The sequence below is a fragment of the Saimiri boliviensis genome, chromosome 2 (genome assembly GCF_048565385.1).
Source record: "Saimiri boliviensis isolate mSaiBol1 chromosome 2, mSaiBol1.pri, whole genome shotgun sequence".
NCBI classification, from domain to species: Eukaryota; Metazoa; Chordata; class Mammalia; order Primates; family Cebidae; genus Saimiri; species Saimiri boliviensis.
This window is the reverse complement of record NC_133450.1, coordinates 198,697,109-198,720,077: the sequence shown is the minus strand read 5'-3', so window position 1 is coordinate 198,720,077 and position 22,969 is coordinate 198,697,109. Positions and strand designations below refer to the sequence as shown.

At 35.7% G+C, this 22,969-nt stretch overlaps 1 protein-coding gene across 3 annotated transcripts in view; it reads right to left on the bottom strand.

The window, feature by feature from the left end:
* TMEM38B (transmembrane protein 38B) overlaps nt 1-22,969 on the bottom strand; it is a 330,972-nt gene that overhangs the window by 268,078 nt on the left and 39,925 nt on the right. For 2 of the 3 annotated variants that reach the window (XR_012516658.1, XM_074395124.1), the window contains exon 5: nt 22,839-22,956. Coding sequence is in view for 2 of the 3 variants with exons in the window: in XM_074395124.1 (XP_074251225.1) it covers nt 22,839-22,956 (118 nt within the window). In the remaining variant the exon portion in view is untranslated. Of the gene's footprint in view, nt 1-2,227; nt 4,104-22,838; nt 22,957-22,969 lie in introns of those variants that run through there. The other variant, XM_003925255.4, reaches the window with a different exon arrangement.

The window sequence follows — 22,969 nt, the reverse complement described above, 5'->3', positions numbered from 1 at the left end:
AAAGAATGAGTTCATGTCCTTTGCAGGGACATGGATGAAACTGGAAACCATCATTCTCAGCAAACTGACACAAGAACGGAAAACCAGCACTGCATGTTCTCACTCATAAGTGAGAGAGAACACATGGACACAGGGAGGGGATCATCACACACTGGGGCCTACTGAGGCGTGGGGAGCTAGGGGAAGGATAGCATTAGGAGAAATACCTAATGTGGATGACAGGGTGATGGATGAAGCAAACCACCATGGCCCATGTATAACTATGTAACAAACCTGCACATTCTGCACATGTGCCCCAGAACTTAAACATATAAAGAACGTTTCAAAAAATAATTTTAAAAATCACAGACCCTTGTGAGGCTGCAGAGAAAAGAGAATGCTTATACACTGCTGGTAAAAATGTATATAACTTCAGTCATCTTGGAAAGCAGTCTGGAGATTTCACGAACAACTCAGAACTACCATTCAGTCCAGCAATCCCCATTATTAGGTATATGCCCAAAGAAACAGAAATCATTCACCAAAATGTTCACCAAAAGATTTATACAAAAATTTTCAGAGTAGCTTATTTGGAAAACTCTAAACTAGAAACATCACTGATGTGCATCAATACGATAAAAACTGTGGTATATCTATAAGGTGAAACTAGTAAGCAATTACAGAGGAATAAACTACTAATAAAGCCAACAAGATGGATGATATCAAAAGCATTATGCTGAGTTTTAAAGAAGCCTACACAAAAGAGAACATATTGCATGACTCATGTTAAATTCAGTTGTAGGGAGTTGACTGGAAAGAGACTTCCAGAAGTGCTAGTAATATATCTAAGTAGAAGTTAAGTTTATAAAGTTACATGCATTTTTCACAATGCATGGTATGTATACTATTTGTGTATTTTATTGTATGTAAATCCTATCTCAAGAGAAAAAAAAAGTAAAAAATAAATTGTTTAAGAAGTATGTCTGTTACAAACTACAAAGTAAAATTTTTCTTAGTAAGAAAAATAAATTCAATAATTTGGGGGAATATATGCTTTAAATCAATTATATGAAGGATCAGTATGACTCTTACACTTATCCACAGTCTACATGGCTTGCTCCCTCATGTCCTTCAGGTCTCTGCTAAAATGCAATTTTAACAGAAAGGCCTAGCAGTCCTCTTTTAACAAACACTCCCACTCCCCTTTCTATCCTTATATCCTGCTTAATATTTACTCATAACTTTTATTATCACCACAAGAATACATCTGTTTATTATCTGTCCACCACTGGAATATAAACTCCAAGGGAGCAAGCATTTTTCTTGTTTTCTGTTATCTTCAGAGTTTAGGATAATGATTGACCCATAACTAGCACTCAATATTTGTTGAATAAACAACTTAATGAAAAAAACCAAGGATGTGAATTATACCTGGGGCCAACACTATAAAGGGCTCTCTTGGGGGAAAGGGAGAGCATTCTGAACACACTATTCCATTTACAACGTGAAATGTTCCACTCAATTGTAATCAGCTTGTGATTTGAAGTGGATTTCAATGGAAAGGTGCCTGGGCTTTAAGGAATAGAAAAAAGAAAAAATACACTAACCAGAGTCTCCTTTCTTCTCTCATCTCTCTATCTTTGGGTCTCTACTCACAGGGAGGCTGGTATTTCCAATGAAACCCACTCACTCCACATATATGCTCTCTCTCCAGCCTTTAATACTCCCTCAGTAAGGAAGAGTGACTAATCTGATAAATCAGTTTGATAATACATTTGGCCACGTTTTACTTGAGGGTGGTATCACTGAGGTAAGCTGGCCCATGGTCTTGCCAGCTTCTTGTCTCCTTTTTTTTTTTTTTTTTTAAGGAGACCTATTAAGTCTTGACTTTCTCAGTGCCACCTCTGATTAACTGTGTGAGGCAGGTCTATAGGCCTTATTCATGTTTCACATTGGGTAAGGAGTCTAACAACCTGCCTTGCAAATCCAAGGCAAGACTCTCCAAGTGATATGAACAGATTCAGGATGGGGGTTTCAGACCTAAGTCATGTTCTCCAGTACAGATTTTACTTAAGAACCTTGTATCGAGGGTTATAAGATACTTGTATAGATTAATAAAGTTTCTACCAATGCATTTGGACAGTAATCACTCAATATATACTATATTAGTCAAAACACTAGATGAGTTCTGAAACCCTACCTGAAGGAAAATATAAAAGAAGAAACAAAAAAATAATGTAATACTCCATTGGTGCTAAATAACTTACTTTAATAAATTTATCTTTAATACAAGTATAAAACAAAATTCCTTCCATTTCAACTATAGTTAAACTCAAACTTCAAAACCGTTCAATAATTAACAAAGTAGTAATTTTGAAAAGTTTTTAACTATAAGAGTACCAAATATCATATAAAACTCTTAAATATTTAATGCTTTCTGTCACAGTATTAAAAATAAACTTCTTAGGCATTCCAAAACTATCGAAAGTGTCCTCCCCCAATTTTTTAAGCAAGTAAAAGTATAGTACCTGCTGGTGTTATATTTGTTAAAAATTTAAAACAACAACAACAACAGCAACAAAACTTCTAACTTAAATGTGACTTGAGTACTTAAAAGCCATACAAAATACCTGATACAGGTAGTAGGTTCATGGTTTTGGTAAAATAAACTATGTCGCAGAGTTTTAATGTTATCACTGGACTTTTAAATCATAAAGTAAGAAAATCTCACATCATGTAGTATCTTGTTTTTTTATTTTGCTAAGACAAAACCAGATTTTATGTCATCATTCTTCATCTGAATGGACTGCCATATGAAGTCCTGGCTTCTCTTTTTCTTCTTGGTTAGCTGGTTACTACCAAATGCCCGAGGACAATTCTCAGACCATTTCCACATAAAGGTGATTAGTTATCACTTAAAATAAAATTAATAACACATGTACAATAGATAAAAATATAACAAAACTATATGAAAGCTTGTCAGAGATATTCAGCTGGAAAACTAAAACAGTAGACACTACAAAGAAGCCATACTGGAAAAATTTTTGCATCGAGATACTTTTTGTTGAATAATTACAGTAACTACTACCAATATATTCAGACCAATGAAGATTAGAAAGAACACGAGAAATGTTGAGAAGAGTAAGCCAAGCTTATAAAATGAAAATTACAAAACATGGGATTAACAATTTATTAAAAATTATACCCTTGATTTTTTTTGAAAAAAAAGTTTTTTTAAAACAAGGGCATGAGAAAGACTTCAGATTAAGATTCATGCTCTGTTCTCAATGAAAAGTGGTAAAATTACTTCTAGTAGAAAATACCCACTATGGAAAAAAATTTTCAGATATTTTCCATTTGACGTATTAATAAAAAATACAACGTTTATATCTAAAATATAAACTAGCAATTTATTTTCATTTATAATATAAAGTGTTTTAGGAAAAGTTTACTCTTCTCAGTGTTCAAAATAAAATAGGAATTGTTTTCCATACCTAGCAATTTTAATAATGTAAAATTTTAAATCTGCTGAACTAAAACTCAAATAGATTCAAATTTTAAAAATATAAAAATACCTACATTTTTTAAAGTTTAAAATTTTTGTTACTTTTCAATGACAGGTTTGCTTTTTGTAACATGTAAAAAATTTTGCCTTCTTTTATTAATATAAAACTATTCAAATAATCACAACAGAATCTTTTTTACCAGAAAAACATATTCACATGATACACTCATAACACTCAAGAATTACAATCCAGAAAGGGTTAGTCTCCCTCAAAGAATTTCTTTCTTTCTGTCACCTCCATTCCATATATATAGTCTTCATTTCACATCATATACATAGAAATATCACAATCTAACAGGTAGATAAGAAAAAAAATTTTTGGCCTTGTAGAGCTCAAGTAAATTTATTCATTCTTCTTAGTACGTTTCTTTTTAACATTATCTGAAGCAACAGCACTAGGCTTTGAGGCCAATGAACCTGTGCCATTGGAAGGTGATTTTGCTTCACTTTTCTTCTCAGATGATGAGAACTGCTGCTGCCAGCCAAACAACATCCGACTCAATGTATCCTCAAAAGGAGCAAATGTCATAGTAGAAGTCTGTGTAGTCATCATGGTTATCTGAGAAAAAAAAGTTCAATTTTGAATTTAAGTACAAATGTTTTCTGTTTCTCAAAAGAGAGGGAAAAAAGGAAAAAAATGTAAAATGCATTCTTAATGTAATCTGCAGGAGAAGCAATCTAAGCTAGATTCTGGTAAAAAATCTCTGTTCTCCATGAGCTTATACTTAATGGAAAAGAACACAACTCATTAAAAATAATAGAATGTACCATATGAGCAAAATAACCATTTTCACAAAAATACATTTAGTATTCAAAGTAAATAAGGTAAAATATCAACATTACTGTACACTTAACCTGTATCAGAACTGAGATAACTGCTTTACATTATTATTCTCTTTAATTTTAACCCAACAACTACTGTTATAACCCTAATCATAGAGATGTGAAACGAAGGCTCTGAGAGGTTAGATAACTCGCCCAAAGTCACATAGCTAATAAGCGGTAAAGAAGTTTGCAATATCCAGATTTTCAGTTTGATTACTAAATACACTGACTATCATCATCTAAAGTCAGACTGTCAGTGAATTGCGGACTACTACACCCAAAGGAATGTAGAAAATCTCTATCACCCAAATTTTTCCATATATATTTTTATACATACCAAGACCTCAAGGGGTAGAGAGTGCTCCCATGCCTTTATCTGGCAAAATGTGGTGTTCACAGATATTTAGATATGCTCAAGAAATTAGACTGATGCCAACATAAATCTTCAAATTTTCAAGTCTAGAATAGCTCCAAAAAATCCAGGAATCTCCCCAAAACTCAATCCCTTCAGAACTCAGATAATGATTCAAACTAGAAATTTTGGGCATCACATTTCCAAAGAAGACCCCTATATAACCTACCTGGCTTGGGGGAAATGGTATCAAGAATAAATTCTTGCTAGCTGTAATACAGTGTAGGGAGTTGGAGGAAAAGCGTAAGTTCATCACACAAGGACTAGATAAGTTAAATGCATACTATGCAAGTTAGAATAGAAAAGAGAAAGCAAAAAATTCTTAGAACATACTGTTAGATGGAAACGAGACACAAAACAAGAGCTACGGTGTACTATCATTTATATACATAAAAACACATTCACACACCACATTGCAACAGTACTAAGCATCACTGAAATGTGTATTTTAAAACAGCTAATTTTATGTGAATCTAAGCTCAATTTAAAAAAAAAAACAACAATTTTTTAAAAATACATGCCCATGGACTTCAGGCCAGTCATGACTACATAACTTGTATCAGGACTCAGTCTCTCACCTAAATCAATAAAAGACAGAAGTATATAAAGTAACTGCTAAAAGACACTGGGAAATAATGGAAACAGGCAGAACCTGATGGGGCTGCTATCCAAGATAAAGGAAGCTGGATAAAGTGAGTTCCACATTCACTCTTGCTTCTTCTTGTGAAGATATGTACCTAAATTCACGGCACAGGGGAATAGAAAGCAGAAGTTTAGGTGGGATAAGGAGCCACAGGTTGGAATCTGAGAAAGCCAAAGCTGTAAGGACCTGAGGTTGATACAGCCCAAAGAGGAGGAAACCACATGGAAGTGAGCCCCCAAATCTTTGTACAATTCACCGTGGAGGAATTTACCAATACCTAAACTCTGCATACATAAGAAGGAAGAGAATCCAAAAGCCTAGCAGACAGCAATATCTGGGAAGCCAAATAGCTGAGGAGACAATTCAGCAGCCAGCTGCTTGGTATTGGGAAGGTAAGTTGGAGTTCAAGGTCAGCCAAGGTGAAACTGCCCCGGGATGTACTTCAGGCTTAAAGTAAGACCCCCTAAAGGGTTACACTATAAAAGGGCAAACTGAAATAGAACAGCACTAAATCTAATACTATCAATAGGATTTAAATATTCTGCTTGTGCATTAACAACTGTCTTCCAGAAGATGTTGAATGTAGTCCCTGCCCTCAAGGAGCTTACCGACTGGTCAGAGACAGGCAAGTAAATCAGTAATTACAAAAGATAAAGAAGAGTAAGGGCAGTAACGGAGGTTTCCTAGGAACATTTAAATAATGAATATAAATCTGGAAGCCATTTATCTTACAAGTGAAAGGTAACTGCATAAATATGAGTATACACACTTGGAGAGAATGTAAAATGAGGAGTCTAAATATAACATTAACCTCCAAGTTAATGCCATTATTGGGTAAGATCTACGGACTTTTTATATTAAATTATTTCTTAGAATAAATAATTACAATGAGATACACTAGCATAATTATCTTGGTCATCGCTTGACTTAATGAACTGCAAATAAAAGATAACAGAATTCAAACCAAAAACAATAGTCTACTGCCAGGAAAACAGCAATGTCTTTTTTTTACAAAATCCAAAAGAGAAGAGTGCCAGAGTTTAAAATATTTTCTAAGAACATGAACTATAGTATTTTTCAAAGTCGAGTGTTTTAATAGAATCTCCACTGCCAAAAGACTCATCACTCAGTTGAGAAGTATTGCTGACACCAGAAATTAATGCCAGAACTGGAAAAAAACACTTTAAACTTCATATGGAATCACAATAGAGCCTACACAGCCAAGACAATCCTAAGCAAAAAGAATAAAGCCAGAGGCATCACACTGTCAGACTTCAAATGATACTACAAGGCCACAGTAATCAAAACAGCATGGTACTGGTACCAAAACACAGACAGAGACCAATGGAACAGAACAGAGGCTTCAGAAGCAACACCACTTATCTATAACCATCTGATCTTTGACAAACCTGACAAAAACAAGCAATGGGGAAAGGATTCCCTGTTAACTAGTGTTGGAAAAACTGGCTAGCAATGTGCAGAAAGCAGAAACTGGACCCCTTCCTGTCACCTTACACTAAAATTAACTCCAGATGGATTAAAGATTTAAACATAAAACCTAACACCATAAAAACACTAGAAGAAAACATAGGCAAAGCCATCCAGGACACAGGCATAGGCAAGGACTTCATGACTATAACACCAAAAGGAATGGCAACAAAAGCCAAGATAGACAAATGGGATCTAATTAAAATTCAGAGCTTCTGTACAGCAAAAGAAATCATCATTAGTGTGAACTGGCAACCAACAGAATGGGAAAAAGTTTTTGCAGTGTACCCATCTGACAAAGGGCTAATATTCAGATCTACAAAGAACTAAAACAGATATACAAGAAAAAAAACAACCCCATTCAAAAGTGGGCAAAGGATATGAACAGACACTTACAAAAGACGACATACATGAGGCCAAGAAACATATGAAAAAAAGCTCATCATCACTGGTCATTAGAGAAATGCAAATCCAAACCAAATTGAGATATCATCTCATGCCAGTCAGAATTGCGATCATTAAAAAAGTCTGGAGACAACAGATGTTGGACAGGATGTGGAGAAATAGGAACACTCTTACACAGTTGGTGGGAATGTAAATTAGTTCAACCATTGTGGAAGACAGTATGGTGATTTCTCAAGGATCTAGAAATAGAAATTCCATTTGACCCAGCAATCTCATTACTGGGTATATAATACCCAAAGAACTATAATCGTTCTACTATAAAGACACATGCACACATATGTACGTTGCAGCCCTGTTCACAACAGCAAAGACCTGGAACCAACCCAAATGCCCATCAAAGATAGCCTGGACAAAGAAAATGTGGCACATATACACCATGGAATACTACGCAGCCATAAAAAACAATAAGTTCGTGTTCTTTGTAGGGACTTGGATGAATTTGGAAACCATCATTCTCAGCAAACTGACACAAGAACAGAAAACCAAACACTGCATGTTCTCGCTCATAGGCAGGCGTTGAACAATGAGAGCACATGGACTCAGGGAGAGAAGCAGCACACACTGGGGGTATTGGGAGTGGGGGGTAGGGGAGGGATAGCGGGGGGTGGGAAGGGTGGGGAGTGATAACATGGGGAGAAATGCTGGATATAGTATGCACCTATGCAACAACCCTGCATGACCTGCACATGTACCCCAGAACCTAAAGTAAAATTTAAAAAAAATTAAAATAAATTTTAAAAGAAATTACTGCTGAAATAGACCTATGAGGTTCAAGGACAAACTTCTGTGAATTCCATCTCTTATCAGACCTTGATTTAACAAGGTGACAAATATAATTATGACAAATAGAAAAAAACATTATTCTTTTACAAATAAAATATAACTGTCTCCTCATTTAACAAACTATTAAAAGAAAAAGCATATTACCTAAATTAAATAGCATTTGGCTTCAAGGTCTCTTACGTTAAGAGGAGAAGAAACAAAAGAAAATAGAAGCCACAAAAATATTTTTGTATTTTCAACATATCCTAAAATATAAATTAATTCACGTAAAAAAAATTGTTTAAAGCTCTGCTATATTCTTTATACAATATCTCAGGTTACACCATTTCAAAATGTCCAGTAAAATGTGACACACAGTATAAGTACTACTTATATCTACTTTGATATTCTCTATAGAGCCCAGCATTGAGAATACACTGAATTAGTAAATGTTACATCTCCCTCATAGCAATAATTCAAGGAATACTGCAGAATATCTATATAAGCAAATTTGCATAATTAACCTCTCTCTTCATCCAGAACATACTTCTTCCTGTCTCCACCTGCACAAATTCAAATAATCCTTTGCAGTGTAACTCGTGTCTGTTCCATTAAATCCTTATCAATGTCTTCCAATGAAAGTCACTTGGCCCTAAAATGAATCCCTAACAGCGCATGGCATATTCAACTAGGTTTTCTGATCACTCTATGCTTTCTCCATAGATTATGTCATTCCCTCAGACATCACTAATTATTAACATGAATGATTCAAATAAATTAAAATCACAGGATTTACACTTTTACAAAATGTAAAAAAAAAATAGGTGAATGAATTGTTCATTTCTGGTGTATATCATTAAGTGTGGAATAATTAAAATGACCTGTGAAAGAGCATACTGGTCATTTACTAGTCAACAAATATATATTAAAAATGAACTATATACACTAGACTCAATGCTAAGGATGCAGTGATGAATACAGCAAACTTAGTACTTCTCATAAAGTTTAAAAGTCAAGGTAACATGTCTCATTCCTTTTTAGACAATAATAGGACAGGATTTGGGTCTTATTCAATGTTTATATAATCATTTATATCCCCCAAAGCACCTAAGAACAGTGTTCCTCATTCATGTATTTAACAATATATTATATCTTATTCAATGAATCAATGAATAAAATGTATATATTATACCTTATTCAATGTTTATATGGTCATTTATATCCCCAAAAGGGTCTAAGAATAGTGTCCCTCATTCATGTATTAAACAATACATTACCTGAAGATACTTCTTATCATTATTCAGCAAATCTATGCTCCTTACAACTATCTCCTCCTCCTTAAAACTCTCATCAACCACTTCTTTTTTGTTTCCCATTCTAGATTTCCCTTCTCTAAATATTAGAGAATTTCATGGCTCAGTCCTCACTCCTCTTTCCATGCTTTCCTTCCTATGCATATAACTGCCTCCTTAAATTAGCTTCTAAATTTAACACAACTGCAATAAAAACACCAACACGGTTTTTTACAGAGCTAGACAAATTGCTATTAAAGTTCATATCAATATACAAGAATAGCTAAAAATATATTGAAAAAACACAAACATGGATGAAATCCAGAAAATCCTGTCCTATTACTGTCTAAAAAAAGAACACTTGCAGGAGTGCCTGATTCACCACAGCCTCATCAATAGAATGGGTAGCCAGACTTTTAAAGTTTTACAGTTTGTGGGAAGATTGCTTGAGTACAAGTTCAAGACCAGCCTGGGCAACATAGTGTAACCTTGTCTCTACAAAAAAATACAAAAATTAGCCAGGCATGGTGGCGCACACCTGTAGTCCCAACTGCTCAGGAGGCTGAAGTGGGAAGATTGAGCCTGGGAAGTCAAGGCTGCAGTGAGCCATGATCAAGCCACTGCACTCCAGCCTGAGTGACAGAGCGAGACCCTGTCTCAATAATAAAATAAAATAAAAATTCTAAATTTTGTCCCAGTTTGATAGAAATGGTATCTCAGTGTTATTTTAATTAACATTTCTCAAGTATGAGTTTCATATTTTTTAATGTTTGAGGAGTATTTCCCAATCTTTTCTGTATGAATTTTTGTTAGTAACTTTCTTTTAATTTTTCCAGCAGACTTGGTCCTTTATCCTTTAATTTTTAAGAGGTTGTTAGACATCAGGCATACCAGCCCTCTGATACATGTTGTAAGTATTTTATCACAGTTTGATAGCTATTTTGACTTTTTCCACACTGGTTTTTGCCAAGCAACTTTAAAAAACAATTTATGGAGTCAAACTTACCAATCTTTTCTTTATAGTAAAAGAAGAACCAAGTAAACCCCAAAGTAAACAGAAGGAAGGATATAATAAAGACCTGAAATTAATAAAATCTAAAACAGAAAAACCAATGAAACCAAAAGCTGGATCTTAGAAATAAATGAATGAAATTGACAAACCTCTAGGTAAAGTGATTTTAAAAGAGAGAAAAAGAAAATACAGATTATCAATATCAGAAATGAAAGTGGAGACATTACCACAACTTCTACAGACATTAAAGGGATAGCAAAAAAACTACTATGAACAATTTCATGCCAACAATAAAAAACTTAAGTAAAATGGCAAATTCCTTAAAAAACACAACTTAGCAAAACAGACACAAGTAAACTTAAAAATCTGCATAGCCTTCTATCTATGTAAGAAATCATTATTTCTTTTAAAGACAATTCTAGGCCCAAATGACTTCATTAATGAATCTATCAAACATTTACCAATAAATAATATCAAACCTACAGAAACTCAAAGAACAAAGAAATTCTTTTGCATTTATTAATGAGCCCAGTTTTATGTTAATACAAAAAAGAGGGGAAAAATGACAAAGGAAATTACAAACCAGTATCCATTAACACACAGGAAAAAAAAATCTTGAAAAAATCTTAAAAATTGGATTCAGTAATATGCAAAAGGGATACCACATCATGACTAAATGGGGTTTATCACAGGAATGAAAGATTTATGTATATTTTAATAATCAATCCATGTAATCCACTATATTAATAGAATATAGGAGAAAACTCCTTTGATTATTTTAACTGATACAGAACAAAGCATGTGATAAAATTCCATACCCATTCATGATAAACAATGCCAGCAAAATAGAAATAAAAGAGAACTTCCTCAACCACATAAAGGACATATACAAGATGCTTAAGAGCTATCATATTTAAGGTAAAAGGCTGAATGTTTTTCCACTAAGGTCACAAACAAAACAAAGATGTCTACTCTCACCATCTCTATTCAACATTGTACAGACATTCTAGCCAATATAATAAGGCAAGAAAAAAACAGCACCCAGATTGAAAATGAAAAAGTAAAACTCTCTTTAACATAGACAAGATCATGTATATAGACAATGCTAAGAAATCCACACAAAAGCTACCAGAACCAACAGGCGAATTCAGCAAGGTCACAGTATACAAGAACAATGTGTAAGAATTAACTACATATTTAAATACAAGCAACATAAAATTCCAAATTGAAATTTGAAAAACTACTATTTCTAAAGGTATCCAAAAATATAAAATACTTCAGGATAAATTTAAATTAAGCAAGATACATACAAAACAATAAAAAACACAAAATAGTACTCCAAAAATTTAAAGGCCTGAATAAATGGATAAACATACCATTTCAGAGATCAGCAGACTAAACCTTTTTAAGATGTGATTTCTTCCCAAATTAATCTATAGGTTCATTCTCAAAAAAATTCCAGAAGGCTTTTTTTTCCCATATAAAGTAACAACTTAGTCATAAAAGTTACTTACAAATATAAAAGACCTAAACTCTCCTGAGAAATATTTTTAAAAGAATAAAAGTTGAAGAAACTGTACTACTTGATATTAAGACTTACTCTAAAGTTATGGGAATTAAGACAGTTTAGTATTGGCTAGAAATAGACATATAAATCAATCGAACAGAATATAGTCCAGAAATGGACCCACATAGGTCAAGCCAACTGATTTTCAACAAAGATGGCAAGATCATTCAATGAGGGAAAGAACTGTCTTTTCAACAAACTGTGTTGTAACAACTTCATATTCATATGGGGGAAAAAAATACTGACCTTTACCTCATAGGACTCATAAAACTTAATTTGAAATGGTTCACAGACTCTAAAAGTAAAAGCAAAAATTATTAAACTTTTAGAAGAAACAGGTGACAACTCTTCAAAACCTTGAGGAATAAGAGAATTTCTTAAATAGGACACAAAAAGAAGGGCCATAAAAGGAAAATCTAGTAAAGTGAACTTCATCAAAATTTAAAACTTTAGCTCTTCTTTTTTTTTTTTTTTGAGACGGAGTTTCGCTCTTGTTACCCAGGCTGGAGTGCAATGGCGCGATCTCGGCTCACCGCAACCTCCGCCTCCTGGGTTCAAGCAATTCTCCTGCCTCAGCCTCCTGAGTAGCTGGGATTACAAGCACGTGCCACCATGCCCAGCTAATTTTTTTGTATCTTTAGTAGAGACGGGGTTTCACCATGTTGACCAGGATGGTCTCGATCTCTCGACCTCGTGATCCACCACTCTTCTAAAGACATTAAAGAAATAAAAAGGAACGGCATAAACTGGGAGAAAATTATTTGCAATACATGTATCTCACCTAAAATTGACATTCGGAATATATAGGGAACTGTTACAACTCAATAATACTACAATTTTAATGGACAAAATATTTAAACAGACATTGTTCAAAAGACGACGTATGAATGGCCAGTAAACACATGAAAAGATGCTCAAGTCTCTAGCCATCAGAGAAATGCAAAATAAAACTACAATATGATACCACTTCATACCTATAAAATGCTAAAATTAAAATGACTGATAATACCAAATAATTAGCAAGGATCTAGGACAATTAGAACTCTCATACATTGCTGGTAGAAATGTAAAATGATACAACCATTTTGAAAAATAGTGTGGCAGTTTCTTAAAAAGTTAAACATATGCTTTTCATATGACCCAGCAATTCTACTCCTAGTTATTAAGTGAAATGAAAATACACATAGACATGTATGTACGCATATTCATAGCAGCTTTATTTATAACAACCTTTTTCAAATAATCAAAAGCTGGAAATACACCAAAATCCATCAACAGATAACTGTATAAACAAATCGTGGTACCTAATACTACTTAGGAATATGCATTTACATGGGTACATCTCAAAAACAAAATGAGTACATACTATATGACTGTATAAAACTACAGAAAAGAGAAGTCTAATCTGTAGTGATAGAAAGTAGATAAATAGTATACTGGGGCTATGGGTAGTGGCTGGGATTTACTAGAGTAAGGTACTAGGGAATGTTCTGAAATAATAGAAATGTTTCATACCTTGACTGTGGTAGTGGTTACAAAGATGTACAAATTTGTCAAAACTCATCAAAATGAGTTTTGACTCCCAGACTGAATGTACTTTATTATCCATGAATATAGTTTAATATGCATAAAAGTTGATTTTTAAAACATTTTAAAGGAGCTCACTTCTAATGATTTCATAAATAAATACTAAATACTACTTTGCTGAAACATTTTTTTTAAAGTGATCCTGATAAAGTTGGGCCCTGTACCATACCTTGGAAACACTGTTGTTGGTTATACCTAAATATGGAGTTAACAGGTCACAGATAAATGAATCTTCAACCTTGTCAGATATTGCCAAACTGCTCTCCCAAGTTTTATTCCTGTTTACACTCCCTCCAAATCCCTTTAAAATAGTTTATACTCTTCATCTTCACTTTTTTTTCACCTCAATGAATTACAATCATTTTTCTATCCCTTACCAGTCCACTGAAATTGCTTTTACCAAGGTCACCACATATCTCTTAATTTCAAAACCCAACAGCCTCTTTCATTTTTAGTCATTCTTTACCATTCTTTCTGCTTTATTCCACAATAGCTGTATTTCACAATTACTCCTTATACTGAGCAGCCAATAAATAATCCATATTTCTCATCTTTTTTCAAATCATTTTTATTTTTTTTCAAATCATTTTTATTTTTAAATATTTTTAAAATATTGATGTAGAGTGGTTTAAAAGGGAACACTTTAACCCTGCTGGTGGGAATATAAACTAGTACAACTACTATGGAAAACAGTATGAAGATTCTTTAAAGAATTAAAAGTAGAACTACCATTTGATCCAATAATCCCACAACTGGTTATCTCCATAAAGGAAAAGAAGTCATTATATGAAAAACACATTTGCAAACTCATGTCTATAGCAGCACAATTAACAATTGCAAAAATAAGGAACCAGCCTAAATGCCCATCAACCACGAAGTGGATAAAGAAAATGTGGTATATATACACCACAGAATACTAATCAGTCATAAAAAGGAACAAAATAATGGCATCTGCAGCAACCTGGATGAAGTTGAAGACCATTATTCTACCTGAAGTAACTCAGGAATGAAAAACCAAATATTGTATGCTCTCACTTACGAGTGGAAGCTAAGCTGTGAGGATGCAAAGGATAAGAATGATACAATGGACTCTGAGGACCCCGGGGGAAGAGCAGGAGCGGGTCAAGGACAAAAGACTACACATTGGGTACAATATACACTGCTCAGGTGACAGGTGTACAAAATCTCAGAAATTACCACTACTTATCCATGTAACCAAAAAACACCTGTTCCCCAAAAACTACTATAATAAAATTGAAAAAATAAAAAAATCATGATGATTAAAATTATCAATTATCAGTATCAATAAAATCTAAATGGGATTTGGTTAAATGAATGAGTTAAAAATGAATATTCTATATAGAAACTGGTGGATATACTTTCTAATTGGGAAAATGTTGAGAAAGATTTTAAGAGAAGTTCAACACTGTATGTTTTCCTATTTTTAAATATCTTTATTATTATTACATTGCAGTACGGTGTTTAAGTTTGTATGTTAAAATACAGAACTTTATATCCAGGAACAATTGTAAGAAAAATTATCATTTTTATTCCATAAATTAGGCCATGAACAAAAACTGTTCCTATAACTTAAGAAAAAGTAAGATGCCAGTGCTATTTATTCTTACCAAACCCACAATACACATTCATTTTCTTTATAAAGTTTTAGAAACTCAAAAATAATACAGCTCTCGCCCATTCTGCAAACTAGAACTAGAAGGGAACTAACTTCCTACTCTGCTAAAAGGCATCCAGAAAAGATCCATAGCCAACATTATACTTAATAGTGAAATACAAAATACTTTCTCCCTAGGATCAAGAAAAAGATAAGAATGTTCATGTGAATCCTGGGCTTTTTTTGGTTGCTAGGCTATTTATTACTGTGTCAATTTAAGAACTCATTACTGGTCTATTTGGGGTTTCAACTTCTTCCTGGTTCAGTCTTGCAAGGGTGTGTGTGTCCAGGAATTTATCCATTTCTTCTGGATTTCCTAGTTTATTTGCATAGAGGTGTTTATAGTAATCTGTTTATAGTATATAGCATAGTATTCTCTATAGCATAGGTGGTTGTTCATATTTCTGTGGGGCCAGTGGTGATATCCCCCTTATCATTTCTGATTGTTTATTTGATTCTTTGTTTTCCCTTTATTAGTTTAGCTAGCAGTCTATAAATGTTTTCCAAAAATCAGCTCATGGATTAATTTTTTTTTTTGAAGGGTTTCTCATGTCTCTATCTCCTTCAGTTCAGCTCTGATCTTGATTATTTGTTTTCTGCTAGCTTTGGGGCTTGCTCTTGGTTCTCTAGTTCTTTTAGTTGAGGTGATAGGTTGTTAACTTGAAATCTTTCTAGTTTTTGATGTGCGCATTTAGTGTTATAAATTTCCCTATTATAGTGCTATAAATTTTAACACTGCTTTAGCTGCATCCCAGAGATTCTGGTATGCTGTCTCTTTGTTCTCATTAGTTTCAAAGAACTTCTTGATTTCTGCCTTAATTTCATGATTTACCCAAGAGTCATTCAGGAGCAGGTTGTTCAATTTCCATGTAGTTGTCTGGTTTTGAGTGCATTTCTTAATCTTGAGTTCTAATTTGATTTTGCTGTGGTCTGAGAGACTGTTTGCTATTATTTCAGTTCTTTTACATTTGCTGAGGAGTGTCTTACTTCCAACTATGTGGTCAGTTTTATATTAAGTGCTGTGCAGCAATGAGAAAAATCCATATTCTGTTGTTTTTGAGTGGAGAGTTCTGTAGATATCTATCAGTTCTGCTTGATCCAGATCTGAGGTCAAGTCCTGAATATCTCTGTTAATTTTCTGTCTCAACGATTGGTCTAATATTGTCAGTGAGGGGTTAAAGTCTCCTACTATTATTGTGTGGGAGTCTAGGTCTCTTTGTAGTTCTCTAAGAACTTGCTTTATGAATCTGGGTGCTCCTTTATTGAGTTCATAAATATTTAGAATAGTTAGCTCTTCTTGTTGAATTGAACCCTTTACCACTGCGTAATGTCCTTCTTTGTCTTTTTTGATCTTTGTTGGTTTTAAAGTCTGTTTTGTCTGAAACTAGGATTGCAACCCTGCTTTTCTCTGTTTTCCATTTGCTTGGAAATTTTCCTCCATCCCTTTATTTTGAGCCTATGTGTGTCTTTGCTCAGAAGATGAGTCTCTTAAACACAGCATACTGATGGGTCTTTGTTCTTTATCCAGCTTGTCATTCTGTGTCTTTAAACTGGAGCATCTAGTCCATTTACATTTAAGGTTAGTATTGTTGTATGTGAATTTGATCCTGTCATCATGATGCTAGCTGGTTATTTTGCAGACTTGTTTATGTGGTTGCTTCATAGTGTCACTGGTCTGTGTTTCAGTGTGTTTCTGTGGTGGCTGGTAATGATTTTTTTCTTTCCATATTTAGTACTTACTTCAGGAACTCTTGCAAAGCAGGCTTGGTGGCGATGAATTCCCTCAGCATTTGGCTGTCTGCAAAGGATCTTATTTCTCCTTCAATTATGAAGCTTAGTTTGGCTGGATATGAAATTCTGAGCTGGAAATTCTTTTCTTTGAGAATATTGAATATTGGCCCCCAATCTCTTCTGACTTGCAGGGTTTCCACTAAGAGGTCTGCTATTAGTCTGCTGGGTTTCCCTTTGATGGTGACCTGGTCTTTCTCTCCAGCTGTCCTTAACACTTTTTCTTTCATTTCAACCTTGGAGAAACCGATGAATATGTGTTTTGGGATTGATCTTCTCTTGGAGTATCTTACTGGGGTTCCCTGGATTTCCTGAATTTGAAAGTTGGCTTGTCTTGTTAGGTGAAATAATTTCTCCTGTATATTATCCTGAAGTATGTTTTCCAACTTAGTTCCATTCTCCTCATCTCTTTCAAGTACTCCAATCAGTCATAGGTTCAGTCTCTTTACATAATCCCATATTTCTCAGAGGTTTTGTTCATTCTTTTTCATTATTTTTTGTCTTTTTGTCTGCCGGTCTTATTTCAGAAAGATAGTCCTCAAGTTCTGAGATTCTTTCTTCCACTTCACCTATTCTGCTATTGATACTTGTGGTTGCATTTTGAAGTTCTCATCTTGTGTTTTTCAGCTCAATCAGGTTGGTTATGTTCTTCTCTAAACTGGCTATTCTGTTTATCATCTCTGGATTTTTATCTGGATTCTTAGCTTCTTTGCATTAGGTTAGAACATGCTCCTTTAGCTCAGTGAAGTTCGTTATTACCCACCTTCTGAAGCCTACTTTGTCAAGTCAGCCATCTCAGCCACAGCCTAGTTCTGTGCCCTTGCTGCAGAAATGCTGCAGTCATTTGGGGCAGAAGAGGCACTCTGGCTTTTTGAGTTTTCACTGTTTTTGTGTTGATTCTTTCCCATCTTTGTGGGCTTATCTACCTTCAATCTTTGAGGCTGCTGACCTTTGAATGGAGTTTTTGTGGGGTCTTTTTTGTTGACATCGTTGTTTTCTGTTTAACAGTCAGGCCAGTCTACTGTAGGGCTGCTGTGGTTTGCTGGGGGTCCACTCCAGACCCTAGTTGCCTTGGTTTTTCCCAAACATGGAGGTATCATCAGTGAAGGCTATGAAATAGCAAAGATGGCAGCCAGCTCCTTCCTCTGGAAGCTCCATCCCTGGGGATTACTGACCTGCTGCTGGACTGAATACACCTGTAGGAGGTGGTTGGAGACCCCTGTTGGGAGGTCTCACCCAGTCAGAAGGAACAGAATCAGGGACCTGCTTAAAGAAATAGTCTGGCTGCTTTTTGGTAGAAGAGGTATACTGCACTGGGTGGGGGGCGCTTCCTTGTCCAAATCATTGGGGCGTTCCAAAGCCGGAAGCCTAGAATGGATGAGTCAACCAAACCACAGAGATGGCAGATGCCCCTTCCTCCAGGAGGTCCATCCCAGGGAGAGACGGAGAACCCTGGCTGGAATGGATAAAGTCCCTGCAGGGAGGTCCTGTCTAGTGAAGAGGAATGGATCAGGGTCCTGCTTAAAGAAACAGTCTGGTTACGATCTAGCAAAGCAGCTGTGCTGCACTACAGGGAAACCCTTTCTTATCTGTAACATTTGTATTCTCCAAAGCCAGCAGGCTAGAGCGGCTGAGTCTACTGACCAACACAGATGGTGGCCACTCCTCCCCGTGATAGCTACGTCCCAACAGAACCCCTGCTGAAGTGGCTGAAGCCCCCACAGGAAGGTCCCACCCAGTGAGGATAAATGGATTGGAGTCCTGCTAAAAGAAGCAATCTGGGCCGGCCGTGGTGGCTCAAGCCTGTAATTCCAGCACTTTGGGAGGCTGAGGCGGGTGGATCACGAGGTCAAGAGATCAAGACCATCCTAGTCAACATGGTGAAACCCCGTCTCTACTAAAAATACAAAACATTAGCTGGGCATGGTGGGGCATGCCTGTAATTCCAGCTACTCAGGAGGTTGGGGCAGGAGAATTGCCTGAGCCCAGGAGGCAGATGTTGCAGTGAGCCAAGATCGCGCCATTGCACTCCAGCCTGGGTAACAAGAGTGAAACCCTGTCTCAAAAATAAATAAATAAATAAATAAATAAATAAATAAATAAATAAATAAATAAAAGAAGCAATCTGGCCATGATCTGCCAAGGCAGCTGTGCTACGTTATGCATCCGGACTGTTTGCATTCTCCAAAGCCAGCAGGCTGTAACGGCTGAGTCAACCAAACCATACAGATGCCAGCCACTCCTCCCCTCAGGAACTCAGACCTGTCTCAGGCACATTCCAGCCTGCTGCTGCTGGCAGGCTGGAACCCAGCTGGAACCCAAGCCCATGGGCTTAAATTGTGAGGTGCCATGGAAGTGGGGCCTGCAGAATGATGCTGCTTGGTTGTCTGGATTCAACCCCCTCCCCTAGGGATATGTATAGATGAATTTCCTCGTTTGCTGGGGACCCCAGGGCCAGAGTATATAAAACTCCTGGGTCTCTGTGTGTGCCTGAGTGGCTGCTCTGCCAAAACTCCACACAGCTCTGTGTATCGAACCCAAGACACTGGTGGCATGGGCTCACAAGGTGATCTCCTGATTCCTGATCCACAGGTTGCAAAGGTCTATGAGAGAAGCATGGCTTCCTGGACAAGGTTGCATAATCACTCACCGCTTCCCTTGGCTGGCTATGGAAGTTCCTTTAGCTCCATGCTGCTCCTGGGTGAGCCATCATCCCCGACCCCACTGCTCATTTTCCTTCTCCACAGGTTGAGCTGTCTGCCTAGACAGTCTCAATACAAGAACCTCGATATTTCAGTTGAAGGTGCTGAATTCACTCTCCCCTTTTCACTCCTCTCTGTGAGTGCTGTCACAGCTGCTTCTAATCAGCCATCTTGGATCCTAACAGAGTCACATTTCTTGATTTCAAAACTAACTATAAAGCTACAACAATTAAGACATAGTGGTAATGGCATAAGGGCAGGCACACATGTGAATGGAATAAAATTGAAATTCAGAAATAAACCCTCAAATTTACAGTCAACCAATTTTTGACAAGATTCTAACGGCAATTCACAAAGGTAAAGAATTGTTTTTATAATAAATAGTGCTGGGACAACTAGATACCCACGTGAAAAAACTTGGACTGTTCATCATACGATACACAAAACTTAACCCAAAGCAGATCATAAACCTAAATACAAGAACTAAAACTATAAAACTCTTGAGGAAAATACAGAGGTAAATCTTCATGACCTTAGATTTGGCAACGGTTTCTTAGCTATGACACACAAAGAATACACAACAAAAGAGTAAACTGAACTTCATTTAAAAAAATTTTTTTTTTTTATTTTGTAACAGAGTCTTTCTCTATAGCCCAGGCTCAAGTGCAGTGGTGCAAACTCAACTCAATGAACCTCTGCCTTCCTGGTTCAAGCGTTTCTCCTGCCTCAGCCTCATGAGTAGCTCAGTTTACAGACACCCACCAGCATGCCTGGCTAATTTTTATATTTATAGTAGAGATGGGGTTTCACTATGTTGGCTAGTCTGGTCTCAAACTCCTGACCTCAGGTGATCTGCTCACCTCGGCCTCCCAAAGTGCTGAGATTACAGATATGAGCCATGGCGCCCAGCCTACATCAAAATTTTACCAATTTGTGCTTCTAAGGAAACTATCAGTGAAAAAAAACTTACAAAATGGAAGAAAATATCTGCAAATCATTAAGTCTGATAAGGTTCTAGTATCCAAAATATGAAAATAATTTTACAAGTCAACAGGAAAACTCAACATAAATTTAAAATGGGCAAATGATCTGACTAGCTGTTTTTCCAAAGAAGAACACAAATTGCTAACAAGCACAAAAAAGATACTCAGCATTATCAGTCATCTGGGAAATGTACATCAAAACCACAATGAGATGCCACTTCACACCCACTAGGGTGGCTACGATAAAAAAGACAGACAATAATATGAGCGAGTAATGGTGTGGTGAAATTGGAAATCTCATATATTGCTGTGGGAATATAAAAAGATAAAGCCACTTTGGAAAACAATCTGTCAGTTCCTCAAAGAGATAAACACAGAATTAACATATGGCCTAAAAATTTCATTCATAGACGATACACTCGAGAAATGAATCACATGTCCACACAAAAATTTTTACATGAATGTTCAAAGCTCAATATTCATACTAGACAAAAAGTGAGACAATCAAAATGTCTATCAATTGATGAATGGATAAATAAAATGGGCTACAGCTGGAAGTACTGAGGAAAATATGAAATGATTTCTAAAGAATACGATGTTTCTTTTTGGAGTGATAAAAATGTTCTAATACTGATTTGTAGTGATAATTGCACAATTCCATGAATATACTAAAAAACTATTCAATTACACACTTAAAGTAAATTATATGATACACAATATGGTTTGGCTCAAACCATATATCACTCCTCTCTCCACACTCAAATCTCACCTTGAATTGTAATAATCCCCATGTGTCAAGGGCAAGGCCAGATGAAGGGAACAGAATCATGAGGGTCTTTCCCATGCTATTCTTGTGATAGTGAATAAGTCTCACAAAATCTGATGGTTTTATAAATGGGAGTTCCCCTGTGCAAGTTCTCTTGCCTGCCACCATGTAAGATGTAACTTTGCTCCTCCTCTGCCTCTGCCATGACTGTGAGGCCTCCCCAGCCATGGGGAAATGTGAGTCCATTACACTCTTTTTCTTTAAAAATTACCCAGTCTCAGGTATGTCTTCATTAGCAGCATGAGAACAGACTAACACAGTATGAAAAATATATCACAATGAAGCTGTTAGAAAAAATATATACAGCTCAAACCTTGAGGACTACAAGAGACGACATGTGAAGATATTTTGCCTCCAGTATTTGTTACTTGAATTATAGCCACAGACCATCTCCATTTCAGAGACTACCGAAACAAAAATAAATGATTCATACAATGATTTCATTCTTTCTAAGACACATACTTATATAATCTATCCTGTTTTCCTTTTAAAAATCCTGTAGATAAGTTTTAGCCAAAAATATCTACTCTAAAATAGAGGTGACCATAGGCTTAAATAATCTTATTATAAAATCAATTGTCTACCTGTGAATAGGGAACAATACTTAATCATGGTAAGAATAATCAGAATTAGCCTCATGATATAAAATTCATAAGACATATCAGATACAGTGTCAGAAAGACATGCATCCTCTCCAATCCTCTCAACAGTCGTACAATGAAGATGAAAAAATTAGGATTCAAAGACATTAAATGGCTTGCCTATTCAGGGATTAGGTAGCAGAACTGGGATTTGAACCCAAGACTATTTGTCTCTAACCTATCTTCAAGAAGGAATAAAGCTTCCACCCAGGCAATATTAATAAAAAAGAATAACCACAAATATGTCCTAATATAAAATATTTGAAATTTTAGAGCTTTAAGGAAACTTAGAGAGTATCTATCTCAAGTACCTCTTTTCACAAATGAGACAGTATCATCTTTGCAGTCTCTGATCAACCTTGGCTATTTCCACTACCCTCTGTTCTCCAATATACTACTAGGCTATCTGCAAGTGTTTCCTATAGTCCTGGCATAAAGCAAATGAGAAATCAAAGAAAAGCTAAATTTCAGGAAGTCATGGATGTGCTGAATAAACCTCCTCAAATTCTTCTTCCTAGCTAATAACAATAAATAAATGTGCCTCTTATTTGCCCAGTATGCAGAATTGTATCGAAAGGGAATGTCATACAGGATTTGTAATAATTATAGGTACTTTGAATTCTTACCTTTGTAGCCACAATAAAGATGGTATACAGGAACATAAGATTATGCTTTGATATTGCCAGATGTTGGGTGTGCTGGAATGTAAAGATAATCGACCCCAGCAGGGTGACCTTGGAAGGGCTGAAAATAAAAC